Source organism: Lissotriton vulgaris, chromosome 10, assembly GCF_964263255.1.
Source record: "Lissotriton vulgaris chromosome 10, aLisVul1.2, whole genome shotgun sequence".
Taxonomy (NCBI): Eukaryota; Metazoa; Chordata; class Amphibia; order Caudata; family Salamandridae; genus Lissotriton; species Lissotriton vulgaris.
Window position 1 is genome coordinate 845,365,982 of NC_141698.1, and position 22,904 is coordinate 845,388,885.

The 22,904-nt window shown below is 43.5% G+C and overlaps 1 protein-coding gene across 1 annotated transcript in view; it reads left to right on the top strand.

The window, feature by feature from the left end:
- The window catches only part of CUBN (cubilin), a 1,372,460-nt gene that overhangs the window by 978,247 nt on the left and 371,309 nt on the right, over positions 1-22,904 (top strand). The window contains exons 50-51 of the mRNA XM_086941783.1: positions 3,386-3,592; positions 20,559-20,708. Coding sequence (XP_086797909.1) covers positions 3,386-3,592; positions 20,559-20,708 — 357 coding nt within the window. The remainder of the gene's footprint in view (positions 1-3,385; positions 3,593-20,558; positions 20,709-22,904) is intronic.

Consider the following 22,904-nt stretch of genomic DNA (forward strand, 5'->3'; position numbering starts at 1 on the left):
CAAAAAAGATGCAAATAAAATCACGTCTTTGACTTTGATTTGGAAATCCGTCGCATATGGGAAAAAAATAGCATGTTGTCTTTTCGTGAACTCTTTGTCTCTACATTAAAATTCCTATAGCTTATTAACGTAGGCTCCCGGAGCTCACACAATAACCTGATCACTGACAGAAACCCAAGAAGGTGTGCTGGATGGCAAAAATAATATAAAGATCCACTCCGGATCACCGACCGACCCCTGCCCTCACCACGTCTTCAACAAGGCTGACGCTGTCATCGCACCCCACCTGCGAGACATCATCAACACATCCTTCGACACCGCCACCTTCCCTGAGAGCTGGAAGCACGCCGAACTCAGCGCTCTACTCAAGAAACCCACAGCGGACCCCACCGAACTCAAGAATTACCGCCCCATCTCGCTCCTCCCGTTTCCAGCCAAAGTTATTGAGAAGACCGTCAACAAGCAGATGGCCGCCTTCCTCGAGACGAATGGATCCCTCGACCCCTCACAGTCCGACTTCCGAGCCAATCACAGCACCGAGACCGCCCTCATCGCCGCCACCGATGGAATCCGAGCCCTGATGGACAACGGAGAAACAGCGGCCCTCATCCTCCTAGACCTCTCCGCGGCATTCGACACTGTCTGCCACCGCACCCTAGTACAGCGCCTCAGCAACGTCGGAATCCAGGACAAGGCGCTGGAATGGATCATCTCCTTCCTCGACGGAAGAACACAGAGAGTCCGCCTACCACCGTACAAGTCAGAGGCCACCGAAGTCATCTGCGGCGTCCCTCAAGGATCCTCTCTGAGCCCCACCCTCTTCAACGTCTACATGAGCCCCCTCGCGGCCATCGCACGCCAACACAACTTCAACATAATCTCCTACGCCGACGACACCCAGCTGATCCTCTCCCTGACCAACGACCCCGCCGCCGCCAGAGCCAACCTGCACGAAGGGATGAAAGAGGTAGCCGAGTGGATGACGACCAGCCGCCTGAAACTGAACTCGGTCAAGACGGAGGTCCTCATCCTGGGCTCCTCACCCTCCGCCTGGGACGACTCCTGGTGGCCTCCCGCCCTGGGCACCGCACCCAAACCGACAGACCATGCACGCCACCTGGGCTTCATCCTGGACTCCTCCCTCTCCATGACCAGGCAAGTCAACAACGTCTCCTCGGCGTGCTTCAACATCCTACGCATGCTACGGAAGATCTTCTGGTGGATCCCCACCGAGACCAGGAAGACCGTCACCCAGGCCCTCGTCACTAGCCGACTGGACTACGGCAACGCCCTCTACGCCGGTACCACCGCCAAGCTCCAGAAGAGACTCCAGCGGATCCAGAACGCCTCAGCCAGACTCATCCTCGACATCCCACGAACCAGCCACATCTCCGGACATCTGAGAGACCTTCACTGGCTCCCCGTCAACAAAAGAATCACCTTCCGCCTCCTCACCCACGCACACAAAGCCCTACACGACCAAGGCCCGAGCTACCTCAACAGCCGAATCAACTTCTACGCTCCCAAACGCCACCTCCGATCAGCCAACCACGCCCTCGCCGCCGTCCCCCGCATCCGAAGAGCGACTACAGGAGGAAGGTCCTTCTCCTACCTGGCCGCCAAGACCTGGAACTCCCTCCCGACCGACCTGCGCCTGACCCAAGACCACCTCTCCTTCAGGAAGAAGCTGAAGACCTGGCTGTTCGAGCAGTAGTGGCACCCCCCACCCCCAGCGCCTTGAGACCCTACGGGTATGTAGTGCGCTCTATAAATGTCATTGATTGATTGATTGATTGATTGAGAGTTCTGAAATTTCTTTTTATTTTTGCCCATTTCTTCTCTGCCCCCTCGATCCTTTTTGTCCCCCTAACAACTTGCCTGTGGTTGGGGACGTAGGTTCATGTGTTTGAGAGACTCTGTGAGACCAAACAATGTTAAGGCAAATCATTCTTAGCAGCAGTGTGGAGATTGGAAATATTCTGAAATGCCGCTGAGCTGTTGACTAAAGTCCTCGTTCTGATAGGCCCGTAATTGTTGATGGGGCCTGGTAACCCTGTCATCGGACCCATCGGAGATTATGAGGTGTGTGGAGTTACCTTGGAACTGGTGTGAGGAAGCATTGTGGGAACCTAAACCGAAATTACAGATTCTTTTTTAAAATTTCATAATACTTTATTGATTACAATAAAAAAGATAAAAAGAGTATTACTGTTTCCGGGTTAGCAGATCATATATGTAAAGCAAAAATATAACGTGTCTAAAAGCATACACAAGTATATTATTTCTATTAGAGTATCCAGATGCTAACCCAAGTGATCAATAGAGAGAAAAGAAGAGAAGCAACAAGAAGAAAAAAGAAAGGAAAAGGAGGAGATGGAAAAGGAAAAGAACGATTAGACTAGCAGTATCATATACATCCTGGGCTATATGCAGTTGTATTCTGTCCCTAATTGATTCTCTGAGCTCAACTGGGGCGTCGTAATGGTAATGGCCGTTAGTGGTTTGCATTTTGTTACAGTCTTTGTGTTTTTCGATATACAGATTTGACAAAAAAGGGAACTGTGTATTGGCCAGATACTCTACGTAAACACCGGGAGTGCAAATATGTGGAATGCATCCAATACCCCATATTGTTATTCTTTAAGGGGAGAGAGCGGAGCGTGGTGTCTTTGTGCTTGTGGCTTCCTACTAAAAATGATGCATCCAACCTTATCCCCCCCCATCTTTGGCAAAAACAGTCATCCTTGCAGACCAAATATTGACCGCATAGTGGCCTGCTGCTACGGATGACCAAAACTCGGCATATGACTTAGAAAAAGTGCTTTGTGGATAAGATGACACTACAATGTTTGCTTTTTACTTCTTTGGGTGGATGTCTGTGTTTTTTGGAAGTGGTACCTATACCCTGCATGGGTAGAAGGAGTGACAACGTCATTGCTCTCCCAGTAGGAACTGGACAGAGGAATCCTTCTAAACTCTGATGCATGTACTACTTCAAACAAATATAATGAAGCTAGAGATTAGGGACAGTGTACTCAAATATACAAGAATTACAGTTGTGAACCCGCCGTCTGTTTCTGGGTTCCAGTCTCCTCTCCTCTGAGAGTGCTAGAGCAGGCCCTCCAAAGAGGGCATACGGCCCAGTGTGCATTTTGTATTTCAAAAATCATGAATTTAGCTCCCCTTCTCTCTGAAATTGTTTGCAAGACCATTTAATTCCATTGGGGCCCTTCATATTCAAATGATAAAATAAGACTTCAGTATGTTCAATATTTTTTCTAATGTACCACCAAATGTGAAGAAGGGACTGAAGAGATTGAAAAGAGAAATTGTGGTATGTACATACATATTGTCATACTTAAGAAATATGTTTTTGTTTCTGTAGTTTGTGGAAACAATCTTATGAGCCCCACTGGTGGGAATTTCTCCTCGCCTGGTTTTAACCGAGTCAACAATTACACAAGCAACCTTAACTGTGAATGGACCATTCAAAATCCTAACATGGACAACTCATCCATCTACATCTCGTTTTCATATTTGCGCCTGGAGCCACACTCAAACTGTCTAAACGACTTTCTAGAGCTCCGACTCGGTAGGTGCAGAAACACTTTGTATGTAAAATTCATTATATAAATGGAGGCAATGATTATGTCACTGTTTAATGCAATATTTGAATTGGTGTAAAAATAAGTTGAAAAAGAAAATGTTGAATTTTTTATGTATGAGCCATCTCAGCAAGATAGTACCTACCTCTAATTATCAATGTGTACCTCATTGGGATTGAAAACCAGCGTCATCTTCAGGAATGTGCAAAAAACACTCTACTTAGCTGCAGTTCTATGGCGTTCCCTCTGCCTAACTCCTTACTGCTACAGTCTCTAAAGCCAAACCCTAACTTTGGTCACCTGCTAATCATCAGACTAGGCCAGTCCCGTTTCATTTGTGTTGGTGCTGTGTGGTAAACAAAGAGATGGAGGTCCCTCTCTCAGAAATATATGAGGCTAAGCCAACATGAATCCTTTCACTTCAGTAGTTACATCAGTCATTAATCTTTGTAAGTGGCACTTTTTTCACTCACTTTATCCATTCAAGACACATGAATAGGTATATCACCTGAAGCCCAGACCATGGGCACTAAGCAAAATGGTTGAAATATAGATAGGTCATGAGCACTTTCTGAATATGACAGCCCTCCCTTGGCAAGAGTCTTTCACTGAACAGGAAGATTGATTCCAGCGTGTGCACTGCATTACCATGCATCGTGAGGGAGTTCAAAAAGGAGTATTAGATTGACTTACCAATGGATTCGATTTGATTCAAAATCTTTATTCGGATTCCAACAAATCCATAAAAGCACAATTAAAATACAATTCAACATTTTTAGCAATTACAATAGATGTAATAAAGTGCATATCAATACAAATACAAAGTAACATATTTCTCATTATATAAAGTGCAAAAGAGGTCGACAGTCATGGAAAGTGCAAATAGATCAGGGGCATTCCATAGTTTTACGTACATTAAAAATAACTTTTAAGAAAGTGCTTGTGCGGAATATAAGTTCATCATCCTCTAATTTTAGGAGCATTAAATAGGACTGATTCAAGGAGAGCGGTCTATGTTTTTTAAAATATGGGGCTAAAAACCATTTATTATATTTCATATAAAACTTACAAATGAAAAAGAAGTGTATGTCATTTTGTTTACTGACTCCATCGCAAGGACACTGAATATTTCCAGATGTGCTGTGTCCCAAAGGAAAATGGAGTGAGAACTTAATAGTTCCGGCTCTCATTCTGAAAAGTAAGGATCTTTCCCAATTACACATTGGCAGTATCAAATACAATGGAAGTTGTTGAATAAATAAGCCATTGTTAGTATAGGACACAACAGTTTGTTTCCGCATCTCATCTAACAGTCTCTTTTCATTATAGAAGGCACATAGTTCAAATCGGACTTCCTTTTTATCATTACTCTTGATATGAGAAGGATTATCAAAGAGGTCGCCTCTGCCTATGCTAGACAAACTTTCCTGTATGGCACAAAGCCATGGGATCCTGTTCCATTTATCACAGGCTAGGCACTCCCTCAGGATATCCTGTGTTAAACTAGCATAGTCATTTGCCCAAATGGCCAGCCAGAATAGTGCAGGCCTTGCAGCAATGAAGTCACTGATATACGGTATATTCAACTCTGAGTGACAAATGTACCCCGATGATGAAATGGGGGCCCCCAGCAGTTTCCTACAGAGCCGATTCTCTTCTCTTTGTAATGTAGGGGTTTTTACTAACCCCCAGATTTTGGCGCCATAGGTTGCCACAGGAGTGCACTGTAGACTGTATATCTTTAGGATTGCTTAGTTGCTCCAATTCTCCTCGGTCTGGGAAGGGATAAAATTGAGTTTATGGCCTTTGAGAACTTGCCTGTGGCGTGGGCAATATGCCCACTCCACAGGCCGTTCGCAACAAAGACCATACCTAAATATGGAAAAGTCTTGGTTGAAAGCAACTTATCAGCTCCTACCATGATGGAATTTAGTTGTCTGGCACCCGGCCCACAGGACATAATAAATGATTTATTAAAATTTACCTTAAGGTCCAAGTTCCCCATATAATAAGAAAAATCCCTGACTAGTGCGCTTAGGGCATTAGGTGTTAATCCCATGAGGACAGCGTCATCAGCATACAAAAGACAGGGTAGTAAGCCTCCTTTAATTTTGGGAACATCTGTGGTGGCCCTCTTCAGGGAGTTACTCAGGCCATTTATGTAGATAATAAATAACAGGGGTGCTAAAACGCACCCCTGCCTCACACCTCTTTCAACATTAATTGGCCCGGAAACTGTGCCCTCCATATCAATCCGTACCTGCGCCTTTGTATCTTTATGCAGGTAGGCGAGGAAATGTACCAAGGGGGCATCTAGGCCATAGGACAAAAGAGTCGACCACAATTTTGACCTATTTACCAGGTCAAATGCGAACGATAAATCCATGAATGCAAGGTAAATGGGCGATGCCTTGGCTATGTTATATTTACTTATTAAAAGATTTAAATTTAGGCATTGTTCAATAGTCACGACCTTACATCTAAAACCCATTTGACAACGGTCTAGTACCCCCATTTCCTTGGCCCAGTCGTTAACTCTATTATACAATACCCTACCCAAGATTTTCAGTGTGTTGTCCAGGAGCGAAATGGGCCTATAATTTACAGGGTCAGATCTTTCGCCCTTTTTATAAATGGGCACAATTATGCTCGTGGACCAGGTCGCAGGTATTGGGACAAACGGGAGACTATTAAAAATGTTTACAAAAATTGGTCCCCAGAGTTCCGGCTTATGCTTAATTATATCTATTGGGAAGCCCTCAGGCCCGGGTGCCTTATTACCAAGGCTCTGGTTAATGGCCACGGTGACTTCCCCCAAGGTAATTTCTAAAGATTCCAGTATTCCAGGGCAATAATCTCCTATGGCAGCTCCCGGGCTAGCATATATTTTGGAAAAGTGTAGTTCCCATTGCTCACTTGCTATAGTACAGCTAGTTGGAGTTAGCTGCTTACCCATGTCCCGCATCTTTTTAACAGCAGGCCAGAAAGTCGTACTGCTCCCTATTGCAGCAGAAGTTGTTAGTGCCTCCCATTGCTCAGCTAATAAAGCCGCCTTCCTTATCAATCATTCCAGTATAGGCCTGCGTCCATTACTTCTGTACTAAGAGGAGTACCTCTAAACTAAGGTGCATTGAATGCTATGTCAAATGTTACACTCCACTATTGCCATAAATGGCGCGCTCAGGCTGAAAATAGGCTTGGACATTCAACTTTGGAAAATAACAAATGTTTTTTGGGGTGTATGTTATTTCTATGTTCAAAAGTTCCATCATCCAGTTTTACAGGGACTCTCTTAGCAGTGTTTTAATAGAGATTAATCTGTTGAAGAAAGATACAACTGAGAAGGTGAAGTAGCATACCTGATGTGTTTAATGTCTGTTTTGGGTGCCCCCTTTCTTCAGCTGTGTTTTGTGTAAAATCCCTTGAACTTTCCCATGGACTCTGTTGACAATAAGCCTTTGTGAAACCGAGGCTGCATTCATGGGCATTGATGGGTATTCTCTGCATCATCACTGTGAGGGTGTTTGCTGCATACCTGCATTTGTCGGAGCAGCAAAGTGCTAATTTTAGGGTTTTTCAATGCCTCTGAAGCTCCAAGCGTGAGGCTACGACGTATCCATTACAACAAATATGCAAAAGAAATGGTGCACCAGGAGCAACATTCCATTTAGTTAGGTGACTTTGTAGACTAAAAAGCCTTTATAGGGGCTCACTGATGCACTGGTCCTTAAAACAACAAAGAAGAGATTGGCACGGAAGCTGTAATATTAAATACAATATTTTATTAACCTCACATGAGGGAGACTGCGTCAATACGGTACCCTCAGGCCACTGCACGAGGCAGTCCAAGGAGTACAGAAACCTGGGGCCTTATATATACATTTGTTGCATAGTGAGCAGAAGACCAAGGGGAGGTACTGGGACATACAAGAATAGTTATTGCCTAATGAGGGTATACAAACAGTGCTTGCCCAACAAAGTGGGAGGGGGGACATTTCTCCTTACATCAGTAAAAACAGCCTGGCAGGTATACACTAAGACAGATGCATTTTGGCAGCTACAGGTCTTTCTGAGCATGCACAAGGCTCTGGCTTAGTGGTAAAGGAGTTAACTAACTGATGCCTTAAGCAGGATACAAGGGCAGGCAACAGTGAAGATGGAGAAAGCACATGACGAGCACATGGCTAACTAAAATGGCTGCCAAAAACAAAATGGCTTCAGCTGATGCAAACAGCTATTTCAGCTAGTTTCAACAGATGGTCGTTTTAGCATTAGCTGAAGACATCCGCCATGAATTAATAGAAGCATGAGCATGGAAGTTATCCTGCACATCTATCCTCATAATCCATTAATATCCTGATCCATTGCTAGGTGGGCATTTATATTCTAAACATTTTGTTGAGAGGGTATATAGAAGGTATAGACAGGAGCACAAAGGGAACAGAGTATTGGGTCATAATGAACACACAGATAGCAGGAGAAAATAATGGCTATTATTTCAAACAGAATTATCAATATATTCCAACCCCAAGCAGAAAGTAAATCCCAAAACCATCCAGTCCAATTCTAAGTTTCAGGGCTCCGATGTATTTCAGTGATCATCTATTTGAACTTCAGAATAGCCAACAGCACATGTCTAATATAATATCTTAATAAAAAACATTTTTTAATAGACCTTTCCAGTGTTCTTTTTATGAGGGCTAGGGTATCACTTATTAAGCTCAAGAGGAGGGCAGAGTAGTATTTATTAAGCTGTCAGCAAAATGTTTCTCTTGCAGAATAAACACGCCTAATGCAAATATTAAAGCAACTAGACATATTTTTCCAAAAACAATGTTCGCTCCAGGGGACCAGGAGGACCAAACGGGGCCATGGGAATTAGGACGAGGATCCACAAAGGGCTGCTCCTCCTCAAAAATGGGACGAACAAAAAGGTACATTGCTAAAAGTACTTGAATAATAGAAGCCACTTTACAACCAGCCAGAGGGGAGTCTTCTCCCCGTGTAAGCCTCACAGGCAGGCTCCTATCGTTCATCAAATGTTATTTTCCAACAATGGAGCTTGCAACTCAAACAGAAAATCAGGGCCCAAATGCTCCTTTTTTCTTTCAGGATTGCCCCCTCCCCCCAAGGGAAATGCCCTCAGCGATCCTGCAGAGTGTCTCAGGCAGTGCACCAGTATTCTTCACTGTAATATAACAGGCACCAAAGGCACAGATCCTGTACCCTGAACTCAAGTCCTTCCGTAACTCCTGTGTTGCTCCGCTGGTGCACTGCTCTTTTGTCGGGCCACAGATTGTACCTAGTATGCCCAGGCACCTCTTGATCAACAAACAGAGGTGCAGACTGGCATTCATTTGGGGACCAGAGGTCTGATGCTGGGATATCTGAAGCAACGCTTGTTTCAAAGGGGGTAACCTCAAGCAAAAGCCTCCTTGCCGTCCTTGTCGGTCTGTGACTCTCTCAGCTGGGCATCAAAAACTTGATCCATGCAAAGAATTCTCCATCCAGATTTGTGACCCCATCTTACGTCCAAGATAGTAGCAGGGGTACACACTTCACTGTTTTGTTTACAGGCCCCAGTCTACCTTCTTCCATCTACCTTCACCGTGGTCCTAGTTGCCAGCAATGCCTGTGCTGGTTTCCTTTACTATGACTCACAGCTGGATCAGCGCTGACTCCCCAGGCTGAATCTGATCCCCAGGCCCCTCTGGCAATGGTTGTAGGGCAGCAGATATCAGTTGGTGATCAGAACAAAGATCTTTAGACAAGGCATACAAATAATTTATCAACAAAGAGGATACTCTGTTTCCAAAATACTTCTTTTGGCTTGGGGTGCCCCATACATTAGCAAGGCACCCAAGAACCACTACATCTACCTGGAAGTAAAAAAAAACCTGGACCTGTTAGCGAGTATAAAAGGAACTTTTTGGTGAACTGACAAGAGTAAAACATTACACTATTTAAAGCAGCCAAGGAAGTCTATATTTATTCACTAAATTGTGAGGGAAAAAGAAAAACAATACAGACATACTCTAAATCCTTACCTTTGAGTATTCCTATATTATTCATCTGAAAAACCTCAAGAAAGGGAATTTTTAGAACAAGCATTCTTTTGTACTTCCCACGCCTTAACAAGCTTGCGTTTCATAAGTCATATGTAAAAACACCTACATGTTTACGCTTAGGACCATCCACTCATTTTATGGGCAGCGGGAAAATCTAAAACTGCTAATTTAACAGGGATTCTTATTACATAAATAATTAACAATACCTCAACATAGTGGGTACATGAATTTCTCCAGCTATTTACCGGCTCTAATAAGGGCTGTCATCTCAATTACACAGACTAATAAGAGACTATTAATGCCTTGGTAAAACTATATGTAGCATGAGAATAACATAAACAATAATGGTGTTATCACCTGAGAATTTTAGAACAAAAACTACCCACATATAGTTCCTCTTTAAAGGTCAAATAAGGGAACAGCAATCTAGATGACTCATCCTTTCATAATTTCATCAGAAAGGATGGGCAGTAACATGGAGTATTTTTTATACATTTTATTAATTCTTACAATTTTAAAACAGTATTACTGAATAGCCAATTAAAAGTCTCATGGCCGTTCCTAGACAGCTTAGACAGGCTCAAGAGAGAGTGAGAAAGAGAGAGAGAGAGAGAGAGAGAGAGAGAGAGAGAAAGAAAGAGAAAGAGAGCACATAAATAAAAAATGTGTTACTTAATTTTAGTTACCCTTAATTTGCCCAGAAGCTAATTTCCCTAATCTCCTCCCCCATTCAACAGTAGGTAGCCTGAAACAGGATGCCTCCTGTCGCAGCTGGGCACAAACAAACTTGGAGGAGGTAAATAGCACATTGAGCTAACTAGAAAACATTAATAACCAACTACCAATTCCTTTAGCAATTGTACTAGTTCAACATGAGGGTGCATGAATGGAACTGAATTTCATTGCCTCCTCATTGTAGCCCTTGCACAGTAATCTTTAAACTAAAAGCAATATTTCTATATGCAAGGCAGAGCTATGCTCTACACAGGGCCCTCATACGTTACTGCCTTTCTTTTGCTTCTTATGACTGCACGAAACCTGCCTGGTCTTTTGCCAAAAATAATAAGCAAAGCTTCTTTTTATCTTTGCGCTGTCATACCTTCCTTCCGAATTTTTTCCGAAATGGAAGTGTTAAAGCAAACCTATTAGAAAAACCCCTCCAATGTGGGCATTTTGCTGGTCTGCTAAATAAAGAACTCGACATCTGCCCCTTAAACCTGATGTCCCATGTCTATGCAAGGCTATTTCCATGCAGCTTACCAATTCAAGTTCATTTCATAAAAACTTTATTTCAGCACACAAGGCCATAAAAGCATCATAAAAGCGCCCAATAAAATCATAAAATTGACACAGATTTAAATTGACATAAAAAGAGCAGTAATCCAGTTCTAGTACACCATTCCAGCATTTTGCCAAATTGGGTCCGGAGAGGAACATTGTTTGAGACAGTCATACAATTCCTACAATGTAATTCTGTTGTGCCATCTTTTTTAAGATGGCCTTACGTGTGCCCCACATGGTGAATACGAACCGTGAAATGGAGAAAACAATATGCATTTGTGTGTCAAATTTCAACAGCCTATACATTTCGCTACAGTCCCCGGACCACAGATTCCTACAGAGTTGGAGTAACCAGCGTGACCTAGCCCTCCTATAGCCCTTACAAAAAAATAATCCATGGAGTTCTGTTTCATCAGAGATGTTACATGCTGGGCATCGACTGTTAATAGCTACCTCCCATTTTCTAGTGAAAGAGCACAGCGGGAGGACTCCATGTCTAAAATGTAAATAAAGCTTTTTTGCGAGGAGTGGCTGGATGTCGTCCAACACCGGTTCTAGGCTGTACCTGTTTCTTGCTGTCAGGAAGTCCGCCGTCAGGCGTCCCACGGCTGACCACATTCAAGCTCATTGAGCTTATGCTGTCTATAGCTCTCTACCAGGGTGTTTCTAGAGATCATTTGGTAGGTTTCTTCAGCTAAACTCCACAAATTACCCCTACCCTAACCCTCACATGTGCTCTTAATGTGGACCAGCCACGGTATCTTCCCTGAACCTCGGAGACCCATCACATCAATCAATTCGTCGAAATATGCAGCCAATTCTGGAGTGCTCCAGAGGGGGTGCCAATAGAGAAGGGGTCTGAGAGTAACCTCATCCGCGATAGGTCTAACCCCGAGATCCATGCGGAGCGGTGTTAGGGATGTGCTAGTGGGGAGGCCTATAAGATGTATAATGAAAGAATTCTCTGTGCGAACTAGCGAGCCTGGAGCGCAGTGTCCCCATAGTTCTGCTCCATAAAGAGCAGCACTCCTGGCCTGGACTTTATAAATGTCTACCACTGGGCTTACCAGTTTCTCAGTGCAACTTCTACATACTTTTAAGATACCCCCCGTTGTTTGGGTTAGTTTCAGCCCTGCTTTATCAATTTGGGCACCCCATTCATTTTTTTGTTAGTGTAATTCCCAAGTACTCAAAAATGGTTACCCTTTCCAGGAGTTTACCATCCAAGCAAGGATTGGGCGGGTGGAGTTACCTACATTAAAGGCCATGTACTTTGTTTTTTGCAGGTTAATCTTCAGTACCCGATGCTTGCAGAAGGCGCTAAAGTTGTCAAGTATCCTCTGAATTCCCATAGGGGTTTTAGCAAGCAATAGCGTTTCATCTGCAAACATCAGGGCTAGGATTTTACGCTGCGCCAGCCTAGGGACGGCGATGTTCTTTCCTGCAATCAATGAGTCTATTAGGTCAATTATAAAAATAGATGAAAGTGGGGGTGCGAGAACGCAGCCCTGGCAGATAGCTCTCTCTACGGGCAGGGGGGCTGTGAGCTTGCCGTTTTTGCAATGTCTAACTCTAGCAAAATTACTCTCATGTAGGCGTTTTAGCTGCTGGCACTCCCATATCAGTTAAAATTGCCCATAGTTTCTCCCTTGGTACCAGGTCAAAAGCAGATTTTAGGTCTACAAAAGTAAGATTGAGGCTGCCACCCTCGATGTAGACGGGTTTCCAAAAGATCAGCTGTAGCCTAAATATTTGGTCAATCGTTGATGTTCTGGCTCTGAACCAGGCTTGTAGGGGAGTAAGAATATTGTGTTCCTCCATCCAGGCTTGGAGACGCACCAATAAAACTCGGGTAAATATTTTCTGGCCAACATCTATGTGGCTAATTGGGCGACAGTTTGCAGGCAAAAGCAGGGAACCCTTTTTCTAGATCGGGATTATTTCTGCCCCTGCCCAAGTGGTGGGCATTGTCATACCTTGTAATATGGCATTGAACAAAATGGTCAGGTAGGTGGCCCAAATGGTGGGTTCAGTGCAAAAGAGGTCACCAACGATCCTGTCCAATCCTGCCGCTTTGGCAGGTGTTATTTTTCCTAAAGCATCGGTGACTCCTCTCACCGAGATTGGGGGGGCATCATCAGGAGTTATTCCCGCCTCTGCCACACTCCCTTGCCCTTCCATAGCATTTGTATAAAGGGTTTCGAAATGGGCCTTCAATACTCCTTCATCTATGTTGGGTGCAATGGCCGGTCTACCAGCCTGTGAACCGGTGTTTATGATGTTCCAGAAGGACCTAAGGTCATGTGAAGTGAGTGCATTCCTAGCATCCTCCCATTTTAGGGCTTCCCAAGATGTTTTAGCTTTGGCCGTGGCGCCCTTGTATGATGCTCTTGCTTTTTTAATCATATCCCTATCACTGGACGTAATGGCAGCGATCAAGTCATATTTGGCAGCTCGGCAACTAGCATTAAACCATTGGAGCTTAGGTTTTCCTCAGTATCCTAGACTTATTAGTTTGATAAAAGAAGGCCGCCAGAGGGGCAACCAAATCTTGATGATTTTTAAAAATCCTTGGGAGGGGATTGTAGGCTCCTTTGTTCTCTACTGCTTGGATTGTACTTGAGAGGTGTGGGATTACTTGATGGTAAAGCGTCGCCCGTTTGTCTTGGGATTGGGATAATTCACCCCAGCGGACTCTCCTTCCTCCGTTGGTGTGGATGAGATTATGGACTGGTGCTGATAACTTATCCGACGCCCTTTTGCCACATGGCAGCGCTAGTTCTAGGATGAGAGCATCGTGTTCGCTATTGTGGCGTGGGCTAATTTTAAAAACTATCATCATGTGCCAAGACTTAAAGTCTAGCATTATATAATCAATAATTGAGGTGTGTCTCAGTCTGTTATAAGTGTGTTTCCCCAGACTATCGGATGTGGTGCATTCATTACATGCTCTCAGTGAAAAATGTAATGTTAAGGTGCATATCTGGAGTACTAGCGGAGTCCAGGCCTTCACGTGGGGAATATTAGGCTCTGGGATGGACCAAAATTGGTCCTCCTCGTCCAATGTGCCTGAGGCCAGAACGTTCTGGGGCTCGAATTGGCAGTTAAATTCGCCACCAATGATTCCTCTACAGTCTGAAGGGATGGTTGGGAGAAGTGTGTTTAGTTGGTCGAGAGTGATGGACTCTTTACCACGGGGTGTTGTTCGCGAATATATGTTTACTAAAAGAATACTTGACCTTGTCTGAAAAGTTAAAGGACACAAAGAATGTCTGCTGAGGAACTCTCAATTTGTTTTGCCTCACAACCCAGGTGAACTCCAACCCAAGTGAACAAGCCCCCTGACGGTCTACCTCTCCCCACATGGGTCCCTGGCATACTAAAAAACGCATAACCCGATCTAATTGGTTCATCCCTAGCCCATGTTTTTTGAAACATGCAGATCTTGTGATGTTCAATGAAGAGTATCCAGTTCGGGCTTTTCAATTTGGAAGCAAGTCCCGCTATGTTCCAAGAAAGTAATTTCACACTTGGGGGGTGTACTAGATTTACCTGTCAGGGGAGTTCGATGACATTTCTCACTAAAGAGCACTCCTTTAAACCAGGAAAACTTGAGCTGGGTTTCTAGCTATGGGTGCTTTTGGTTACTAGTGGAGAGGCTACTTCCCAGAGTGGTGATTTAGCTATTAACATGTCCTTATACGGTGTGTAATTATTCTGTGTACCTGTGGTGTCTGTTATCAATTTACCCTCAGGTGAACTATGTTTTCCCACTTCGTTGACGTGGGCCGAGTTGGAGCGTCTCTCCATTGATCGATCCCCCTTGGCTGGGCAGTGCGCACTCTACAGTGTGTTAAATCTTTATTTATAGGCTCTGCCTTCCAGAGTCAATCCACTGCCACAAGAGGACTGAACCTATTGGTTACTGGGATATTAAAATACAGTGGAGACGATTGTGTCTGCACAAATGGGGAGAATTGATTGTTCTGTTGCCTTTCCCTCCACATGTGATTGTGTCCTCTAGGTTTTTGCGGGATCTGGCCTGAGGGTAGAAATAGGCTAAGGGTAGTGAGCTAATGGATCCCCCAATCCTATAATATTGTCGATCTAAGAGGGAATCTACAAGCGCCATATTATTAAAGTTTATCACAACACCGCCTCCAGATATATCTTTCGGCCTCCATCCCACCCAATCCACCCTATGAATCATAAGAATTTCATCTATGCCTCTATAGTGGAGCTGCTTGTGTTTTGTTCCTGAAATCAAAGTAGGATTTCCTGGACCCTTTTTTTTTATTCTGGTACTCCAGCTAGGATGACTACATAGGGGGATGAGGCCGGGGGGAGATTGATGCACAGGAGGGCATTCCCTACCTCGTGGGGTCCCTCCTGTACCACGCTCTTCTGCCTGGCCCTCTCTCCAGCGGGATTACTCACAGTGGGCCTTGCTACCCCTGGGTCGCTGGCTTTACCCCACTGTGCCCCCTGACCTTGAGTACTACTTCCTTTCCCCAACCCCTTGGGGCTACTAGGTTGCTTTCCCTCCTTCTCCTGAGTGGGTATTGGTACCCTAATAGGGTGGAGCGTTTTGACCTTTAAGGGCTCAGGGCTGGGGCTTGTGGGAACCATTATATTGGCTAATTCCTTTTCCCTCAAAATCAACTCAGTCCTGTCTCCCAGCATTCTACCAATTTGGCGAGGCTTACAACCTGACCCCACAGGTTTTTTAGTACGTCCCTCACAATTGTCCTAACTTGGACCTGCATGTCCACCATCATGTCCATAAACCAGGCTGGCTGTTCTAGGCCTCCTTTGGGTGATGATCTTTGGTCGTCCGCCCTTGCAGTGCTCGGTGTCTCAGGAGTTGGGGCTTTATGTTTGGGGCCCCTAGATGCTAGTTTCCCTTTTTAGGATGGGCCCCCCCTGGGTGTAGTTCATCCCTCATGCTCACCGTATGGGTCCTTGGGACACTGTTTGTGTGTTCCTGTGTGTTCCTGGTCGGTGGACAGGGGTGATCTTGTTATGTTGAGGGGTCTGGGGGGAACGGCTAGGTCTGGTGTAATGGACAATCGTCTTTCTGTTAGTTCTATCTCAGTTGCCACTACGCCAATGGCTTTCTGTAACATCCGGTCTGTTGACATTTTCTGGAAAGAAGAGGCCGGTTGCACTGTTCCCCACCCCTGCTTTTCTCCCCATTTTGCAAGGAGGCCAAAACAATACCCACTAATATTATGTGCCAGTGGCCTGAAATTTTTTGTAGAGTCTGTTCTCCAAGGATTAATCTGTCTCTCCTTGGGGAGCTTAGAGGGGTGGCCCATCCCAGCCTCTTCCGGCCATTGACGGGCAAGGACTGGCCCGCCCTTGGCCCACGCGCGTCCCACGGTCTAGTGAGGCTGCTCTATGTAGAGCAGTGATGACTCCTCCCCCTCACCTGTTGCAGCTGTAGCAATGGGGGTGGAGATGATGTTAGCTCCTGTTGCACCCTAGGACTTGTGGTCCCACTAGGGTGGATGGTGACTGCAACAGCTGCTGTGGGGTGTGCATTAGCTGGGAATCGTCCGTGGCTCTTGGCTTATGCTCCCGCCAGGGTGTTTGTGCCAGAAAAACAAAAGCAGTGCAGTGAGCAGCAAGCCTCCCTTTCCTTTTAGCGCGTCCAGTAACTCTGGAAAAGCACAGTTGAAAAGCAATCCTGTTCCGTACCTGTGTGCTAATAATTTTAAAGGTGGGATCTAACTTCTGCTTTTTTTATACTTCTTTGTATTCATGTGCAGTGTGGGGTGTGCTTTCTAGCAGTTTCGGGCCAGCTGCTTTTCCTGCACGTCCATGTGTGCACTGCTGAAGCCTGAGATCATTTTGAAAACAGCCCTGGGTGCCAGGACTGCTTTTAAAAAGTAAATTGTGCCCAAACTCAAATTTGGTGGTAGGGGCACTTAGAAACGGATAACCTACAATGTTTTGGCATATTAGGGACCCCTTAGGGTCTCCCCTCGATATCCCAGGGGTGGGGGGTCAGAAATGTATAAGGTACATGCTTATAAAATACGTTTTTATACGTCTGGGTAAAATGAAATTTCACATTTCACTCCCCACATTGTGGTAAAGTGCTACTCAAACTCAACTCTGATGCTAGGAGCCTATATATTTTCACAGTAGGATTATTAGACATTATAAAGATCATAACAAATTCAAAAACGTTTTAATGCAAGTATTGTTAATAATTATTTTTCATGTAGTCCTTTTTTATGTTGACACATGGGAAAAGCAAGCCACATTCTGTTCCTTTTGCTTTTAAATGCATGTATTTATAACACTAAGCACAGAAGCTGTACTGAAACATAAAATAGTTTGTGTCACTTTTTTAAAGTGCAGAATTTATTTACCATCCGATCCACATATGTTTATTTAAAAAAGCAACAAGAAAGAAAGTCCTTGCTTTTAATCCTTTTTTTTATCCAAAATAATAAAGCTGTATTTCTAACTTTTCAAAATAAGTAGTCTTTAAACAGACTTGCTTTCACATCATGCTGTACCAATATAAAACCTAGTTCTCACAGTTTGACCTGTAGCTTGTGGCCGGTCATAGCCTTCTGTTGTTTACTCAGCTGTGCTTTACAACCAGCAGGGCTCAACTTCTATGCCTTTTTCAGGAGAAATATCCTTCGCTGTATTGTAACGTCCTGAAAAAGTTTGACCTCCGTCTGTTCTGACAGACAGCTTCCTTCAGACAGCTTTAAACAGCTGTTTAAAAGCTCTTTTTGTAGCGCAGGGAATGAGCACCGTGTAGTCTATTTAAACCACAGGCATGCCAAGCTAGCACAAATTAATTGTGTTGGAATGTAAACAAGTGGCACTTTTTATTTTAGCAGGAACTAATTACTCAGATAATGTGAATACCTTTTAATATTAGTATAATGTATCTAAGGATACTGCTGTAACAATTATATTGAGTCCTAGGTGTGTAAAGCGCACAAATTTGTTTTTTTGTCTTTCTTTCTATGAGGCCTATTTTTTCCTATTGAGTGTTAATTCTAATGTTTCTTTACCATTGTGGCAATATTTACACATCTATACTTTGTTACTGTTTTACTTTCAATGGTAGCGTGCAGCTAATTAGCATATGTTACAAAATTCATTCCTTGAATTTTTAAAATGTAATTCTTTAAATCACATTTGCAGAACAGAATTACGACAACAAACCAAATTGAGCTAATTCCAGGCAATTTCAAGAAGGGGGTCATAAACACAGAACACACAACACTGCTTGTTACAGCCATTCTTACACAAAAAACATAGGGCCCTATTAGGATGGCGGACGGACCTGCGTCCGTCAGCCACCCCAGAGGAGGAGGGACCGTCCGCAGGGGCAGCGGCGGTCCCTCCGTGCAAATTAGGATGTGACCGCCACCCTGGTGGTCGCATCCTTTATGTTTAACATTGCGGCGGGTGCTGCTTGAAGCAGCACCCGCCGCAATGTTAAAAATGCATGCTTCGCATTTGCATGCATAAAGCGGCAGGCACCGCGCAGTGCCTGCCGCTTTGTGCATGCAAATGCAGGGGGGTACCATAGGTACCCCCCATGTGCACCTCCCACCCCGTCACCCTGGGGGCCTGCAGCGGGCCCCCAAAGAAATCACTGTATGCCTTTCCAGGGCGGAAAAGCCGCCGCGGGAAGGCATCTGTTCACCCCCATCCTAATATGGCTGACGCTGTCTGTTAGACAACGCCTCCATTTTAGAGCTTTTTCGCCGCGGTCGTAAGGCGACCGCGGCGGAAAAGCGGTGGACGGTCTTCCTGACCCCCCAGCCATCCTAATGTGGCGGGGGGGTCTTTGAAGGCTCCGCAGCGGTTTTTCCGCATCCTCCGGGCCGGCGGACACTTCCGCCGGCCCAGAGGATGCGGAAAAACCGCAATCCTAATGACCCCCTCAGTCACTACACACTGAAACAAGTACTTCACAAACCACATAGACACTCAAAAAACTAATCAACCCACAAATCAACACTTAAGACAAAAGCAAGAGACAGCCCAGAGACTGTACTCAAACCAAACCATTTGTAAATATCAATTGTAAATCATATTTACAAATAAAAGGACTCTAAAAAAAGTACAGAGATTACACCAAGACAATTAGACAGCCAAAAGACTGCCATGTTATAAAAAAAACAGGCTCGAGCCTCAGACCTCTTTCCAAAATATACCAAATTACCAGTTGGGCTAGCAGAACACTCAAAAGCGCTCCATATCATCATTTATGAATTTTACTAAGTGCCCAGATCAGGATCCTTTTTATTTATATATATATTTATTCCACAGTGTACTATACATTATGGAAGAAATGCCATATTTAATGTATATAAACCTATTTAGGTTTCCCATCTAGGGGAATCAGCTGAGTATTTTCTAAATCCATATTGGTACCTCCAAGACAGCAACCCTTTCTACGAAGTGTGCTAGGAGCAGCCAGGCCAAAAATATTACAATGCAATGTAATATAATCAAAACGTAATTCCTGATAATTATCCAAAAGTAGAGAACAATCTCATTACTTGCTTTTATTTGCTGCAGCAAACAAACAAACCAGAATCTTGGCCAAGCTATTCCAAATAAAAGTGTTGCTACAGCAACCTTACTAAACCAAAGTCTCCAGCTTCCAACTGCCAAGTTCTGAGTAACCTAACGGTCGTTTTGAAATATTCACGCCAAAGAAGATCTCAGTCGGGAGGGGCCATCACCTAGAGGGTCAGATCAGGAAAACCAAAGAACACGTTGGTCTGCAAAGACAAAGGGTCTCCTCATGCAGGGTAGCTGCCTCAGTGGATTCCTGCCTTTCCGTCACGACGGCACTCTTGGATGGCTGGGTCTCTGATGAGGCCCACATTCGTAGAATAAAAAGACTTTTTAGGGGATCACTGATGCACTGGTCCTTAAACCAACAAAGAAGAGATTGGCATGGAAGCTGTAATATTAAAGAGAATACATTTATTAACCTCACATGAGGGAGACTGCGTCAATACGGTACCCTCAGGCCACTGTATGAGGCAGTCCAAGGAGTACAGAAACCAGGGGACTTATATATACATTTGTTGCATTGTCAGCATAAGACCAAGGGGAGGTTTTGGCACATACAAGAATAGTTATTGACTAATATGGGTATACAAAAATTACTTGCTCAACAAAGTGGTAGGGGAGTCATTTCTGGCAGCTACAGGTTTTTCTGAGCATGCAAAAGGCACTGGCTCAATGCTGAAGCAGTTGACTAACTGATGACTTAAGCAGAATACAATGGCAGGCAACAGTGAAGAGGGAGAAAGCACATGGCAAGCCTATGTCTAACTAAAATGGCCACCAAAAACAAAATGACTTCAGCCGATGCTAACAGCCATTTCAGCTAGTTTCCACAACTTTTCACGCTACATATTAAACTTTCTGACATTGCTTGTTCCATTGAGATCTCATCATGTACCCTGTCCTTTTTCTATGCCTGAAATATTCATTTTGTATTTGCATAATGCACATTTTTTGCATTTAATCAGCTTTCAGTAATACTTTCTCTACAAATGATTGAGGAATTAATTACCCATATGTTTTATATATTTCTGTTCAGATGATGCAGACGGGGAACTGATAACACGACTGTGTGGCCGCTCCATGCCTTCATATCCCCTTGTAATGGCAACTCCTCTGGTTTGGGTTCATTTTGTTACAAATTCCCAAGTGGAGGACCTTGGTTTTGATGCAGAATACATGTTTACAGGTAAATAGTGCTCGAATAAAGAAACATTTTGCATGTTGACATTTTGTGAAAACAAGTTTTTATCTTACAACATGACAATATTATTAGGTTCTACCAGTTTACAATAATCTTAGAAAGCGCAGTATGGCTGTTGGTTAGCTGCTTAAAAATGGTGATAGGACATTTTAAAAATATCATCCAGACTTGATCAGTTAAACATTGTGTCAGTATTTAAATGAATGTTTAGTTTTCAAGTGGAAAATCAATCGTATCGGATTGGGAATAACCATCTAAGTCAGTGTGAGCAAATATTGAGACCTGTGAGCCATAAATATACTCATTGAGAGGGAAATAAGAAATGTCCTCAAATTCTTTGCAGACTTTTACTGATAATAATTTGATAATCAAATGAGAGTTAAACAAAGACTTATGTAAATTGAACAAATGGTACATTTACTTTAGGGGTGTGTTATGTGACTGGGTTATTGGTCTCTGGTATAACCAAGTTAATCATAAATAATTCCAAATGGCCCTAAACCCAATTGTGTTACTTCTGGCATGTGTTATTGAATAATTAATTAGTATAATATGCAATTGTTAGTTTTGCAAGATTTATTGAAATACTCCATCCAAGCATCAATATTGCAGAATACCATATATTATGATGGGTTACTTGGCCCCATTTATCTACCTGATAGAGAAAACAGGCTGATTAGTTCATTTCTAGGTCTCGCTTGAGACAGCATAGGAGGTGTCGGTTGTAAGACAGTTAGCTAAATAAAAGGAAACATGGAGCTGGCCCGTTGCTCAATATTCATTGGCTTCCTTATCACTCTCATTTGCTGGCTCCTGATTGGCCAGCACATGCTGGTTTCCCCTTCCCTTCATTTGTTCCTCCCTTCTGTGGAGCATGGGCCAAGTACTGTTTGCCTTTGTTTAATTAGTGTCCTCCCGCTGCTCATGCAGGGATTGAGGTTTTTTTCTTCTCCTATTGTTGTCATTGTTGCTTGTTCCCCATCCCCCCGCCTGCATTGTTTGCCAGTTGTGACTTACTCCACTTGAATGTCATTGCTTGCCCATAGTTGTCGCTTCCCCTTCCTGCTCCTCCTCCTGTATCAGTGCTTGTCCATTGGTTTTGCCTACCCCTACCCCCAACAAATTGTTGGGGGTATGGGTAGGCAACATGACAATATTATTAGGTTCTACCAGGCTACAATATTCTCAGAAAGCGCAGTATGGCTGGTGGTTAGCTGCTTAAAAATTGTGAAATATTTTTTTTTTTAAATATCGTCCAGACTGGATCGGTTAAACATTGTGTCAGTATTTAAATGCATGTTTAGTTTTCAAGTGGAAAATCAATCTCATCGGATTGGGAATAACCATCTATGTCAGTGTGAGCAAATATTGAGACCGTTGTGCCATAAATATACTCATTGAGAGGGAAATAAGAAATGTCCTCAAATTCTTTGCGAAGTTTTACTGATAATAATTTGATCATCAAATGAAAGTTAAACAAAGACCTATGTAAATTGAACAAATAGTACATTTACTTCAGGGGTGTGTTATGTGACTGGGCTATTGGTCTCTGGTATACCCAAGTTAATCATAAAAAAATCCAAATGGCCCTAACCCCAATTGTGTTACTTCTGGCATGTGTTATTAAATAATTAATTAGTATAATATGCAATCATTAGTTTTGCAAGATTTATTGAAATACTCCATCCAAGCATCAATATTGCAGAATAACATATATTATAATGGGTTACTTGGCCCCATTTATCTACCTGATAGAGCAAACCGGCTGATTAATTCATTTCTGGGTCTCGCTTGAGACAGCATAGGCGGTGTCGGTTTTAAGACATTTAGCTAAATATAAGGAAGCATGGAGCTGGCACGTTGCTCAATATTCATTGGCTTCCTTATCAGTCTAATTTCCTGGCTCCTGATTGGCCAGCACATGCTGGTTTCTCCTTCCATTAATTTGTTCCTCCCTTCTGTGGAGCATGGGCCAAGTATTGTTTGCCTTTGTTTAATTAGTCTCCTCCCGCTGCATCCAAAATAATTATTTTAAAAAACACATGTACATATATTGACAAAGTCAAATAGCTCTTGCATGATCAGGTGCCATTTTGCCATATCAATGTGTTTTAGCCATGTTGTACAGCATGCTGAAGTGAAAAAAGAAAAACTATGAACCACTGAACGTTTACCATGTCT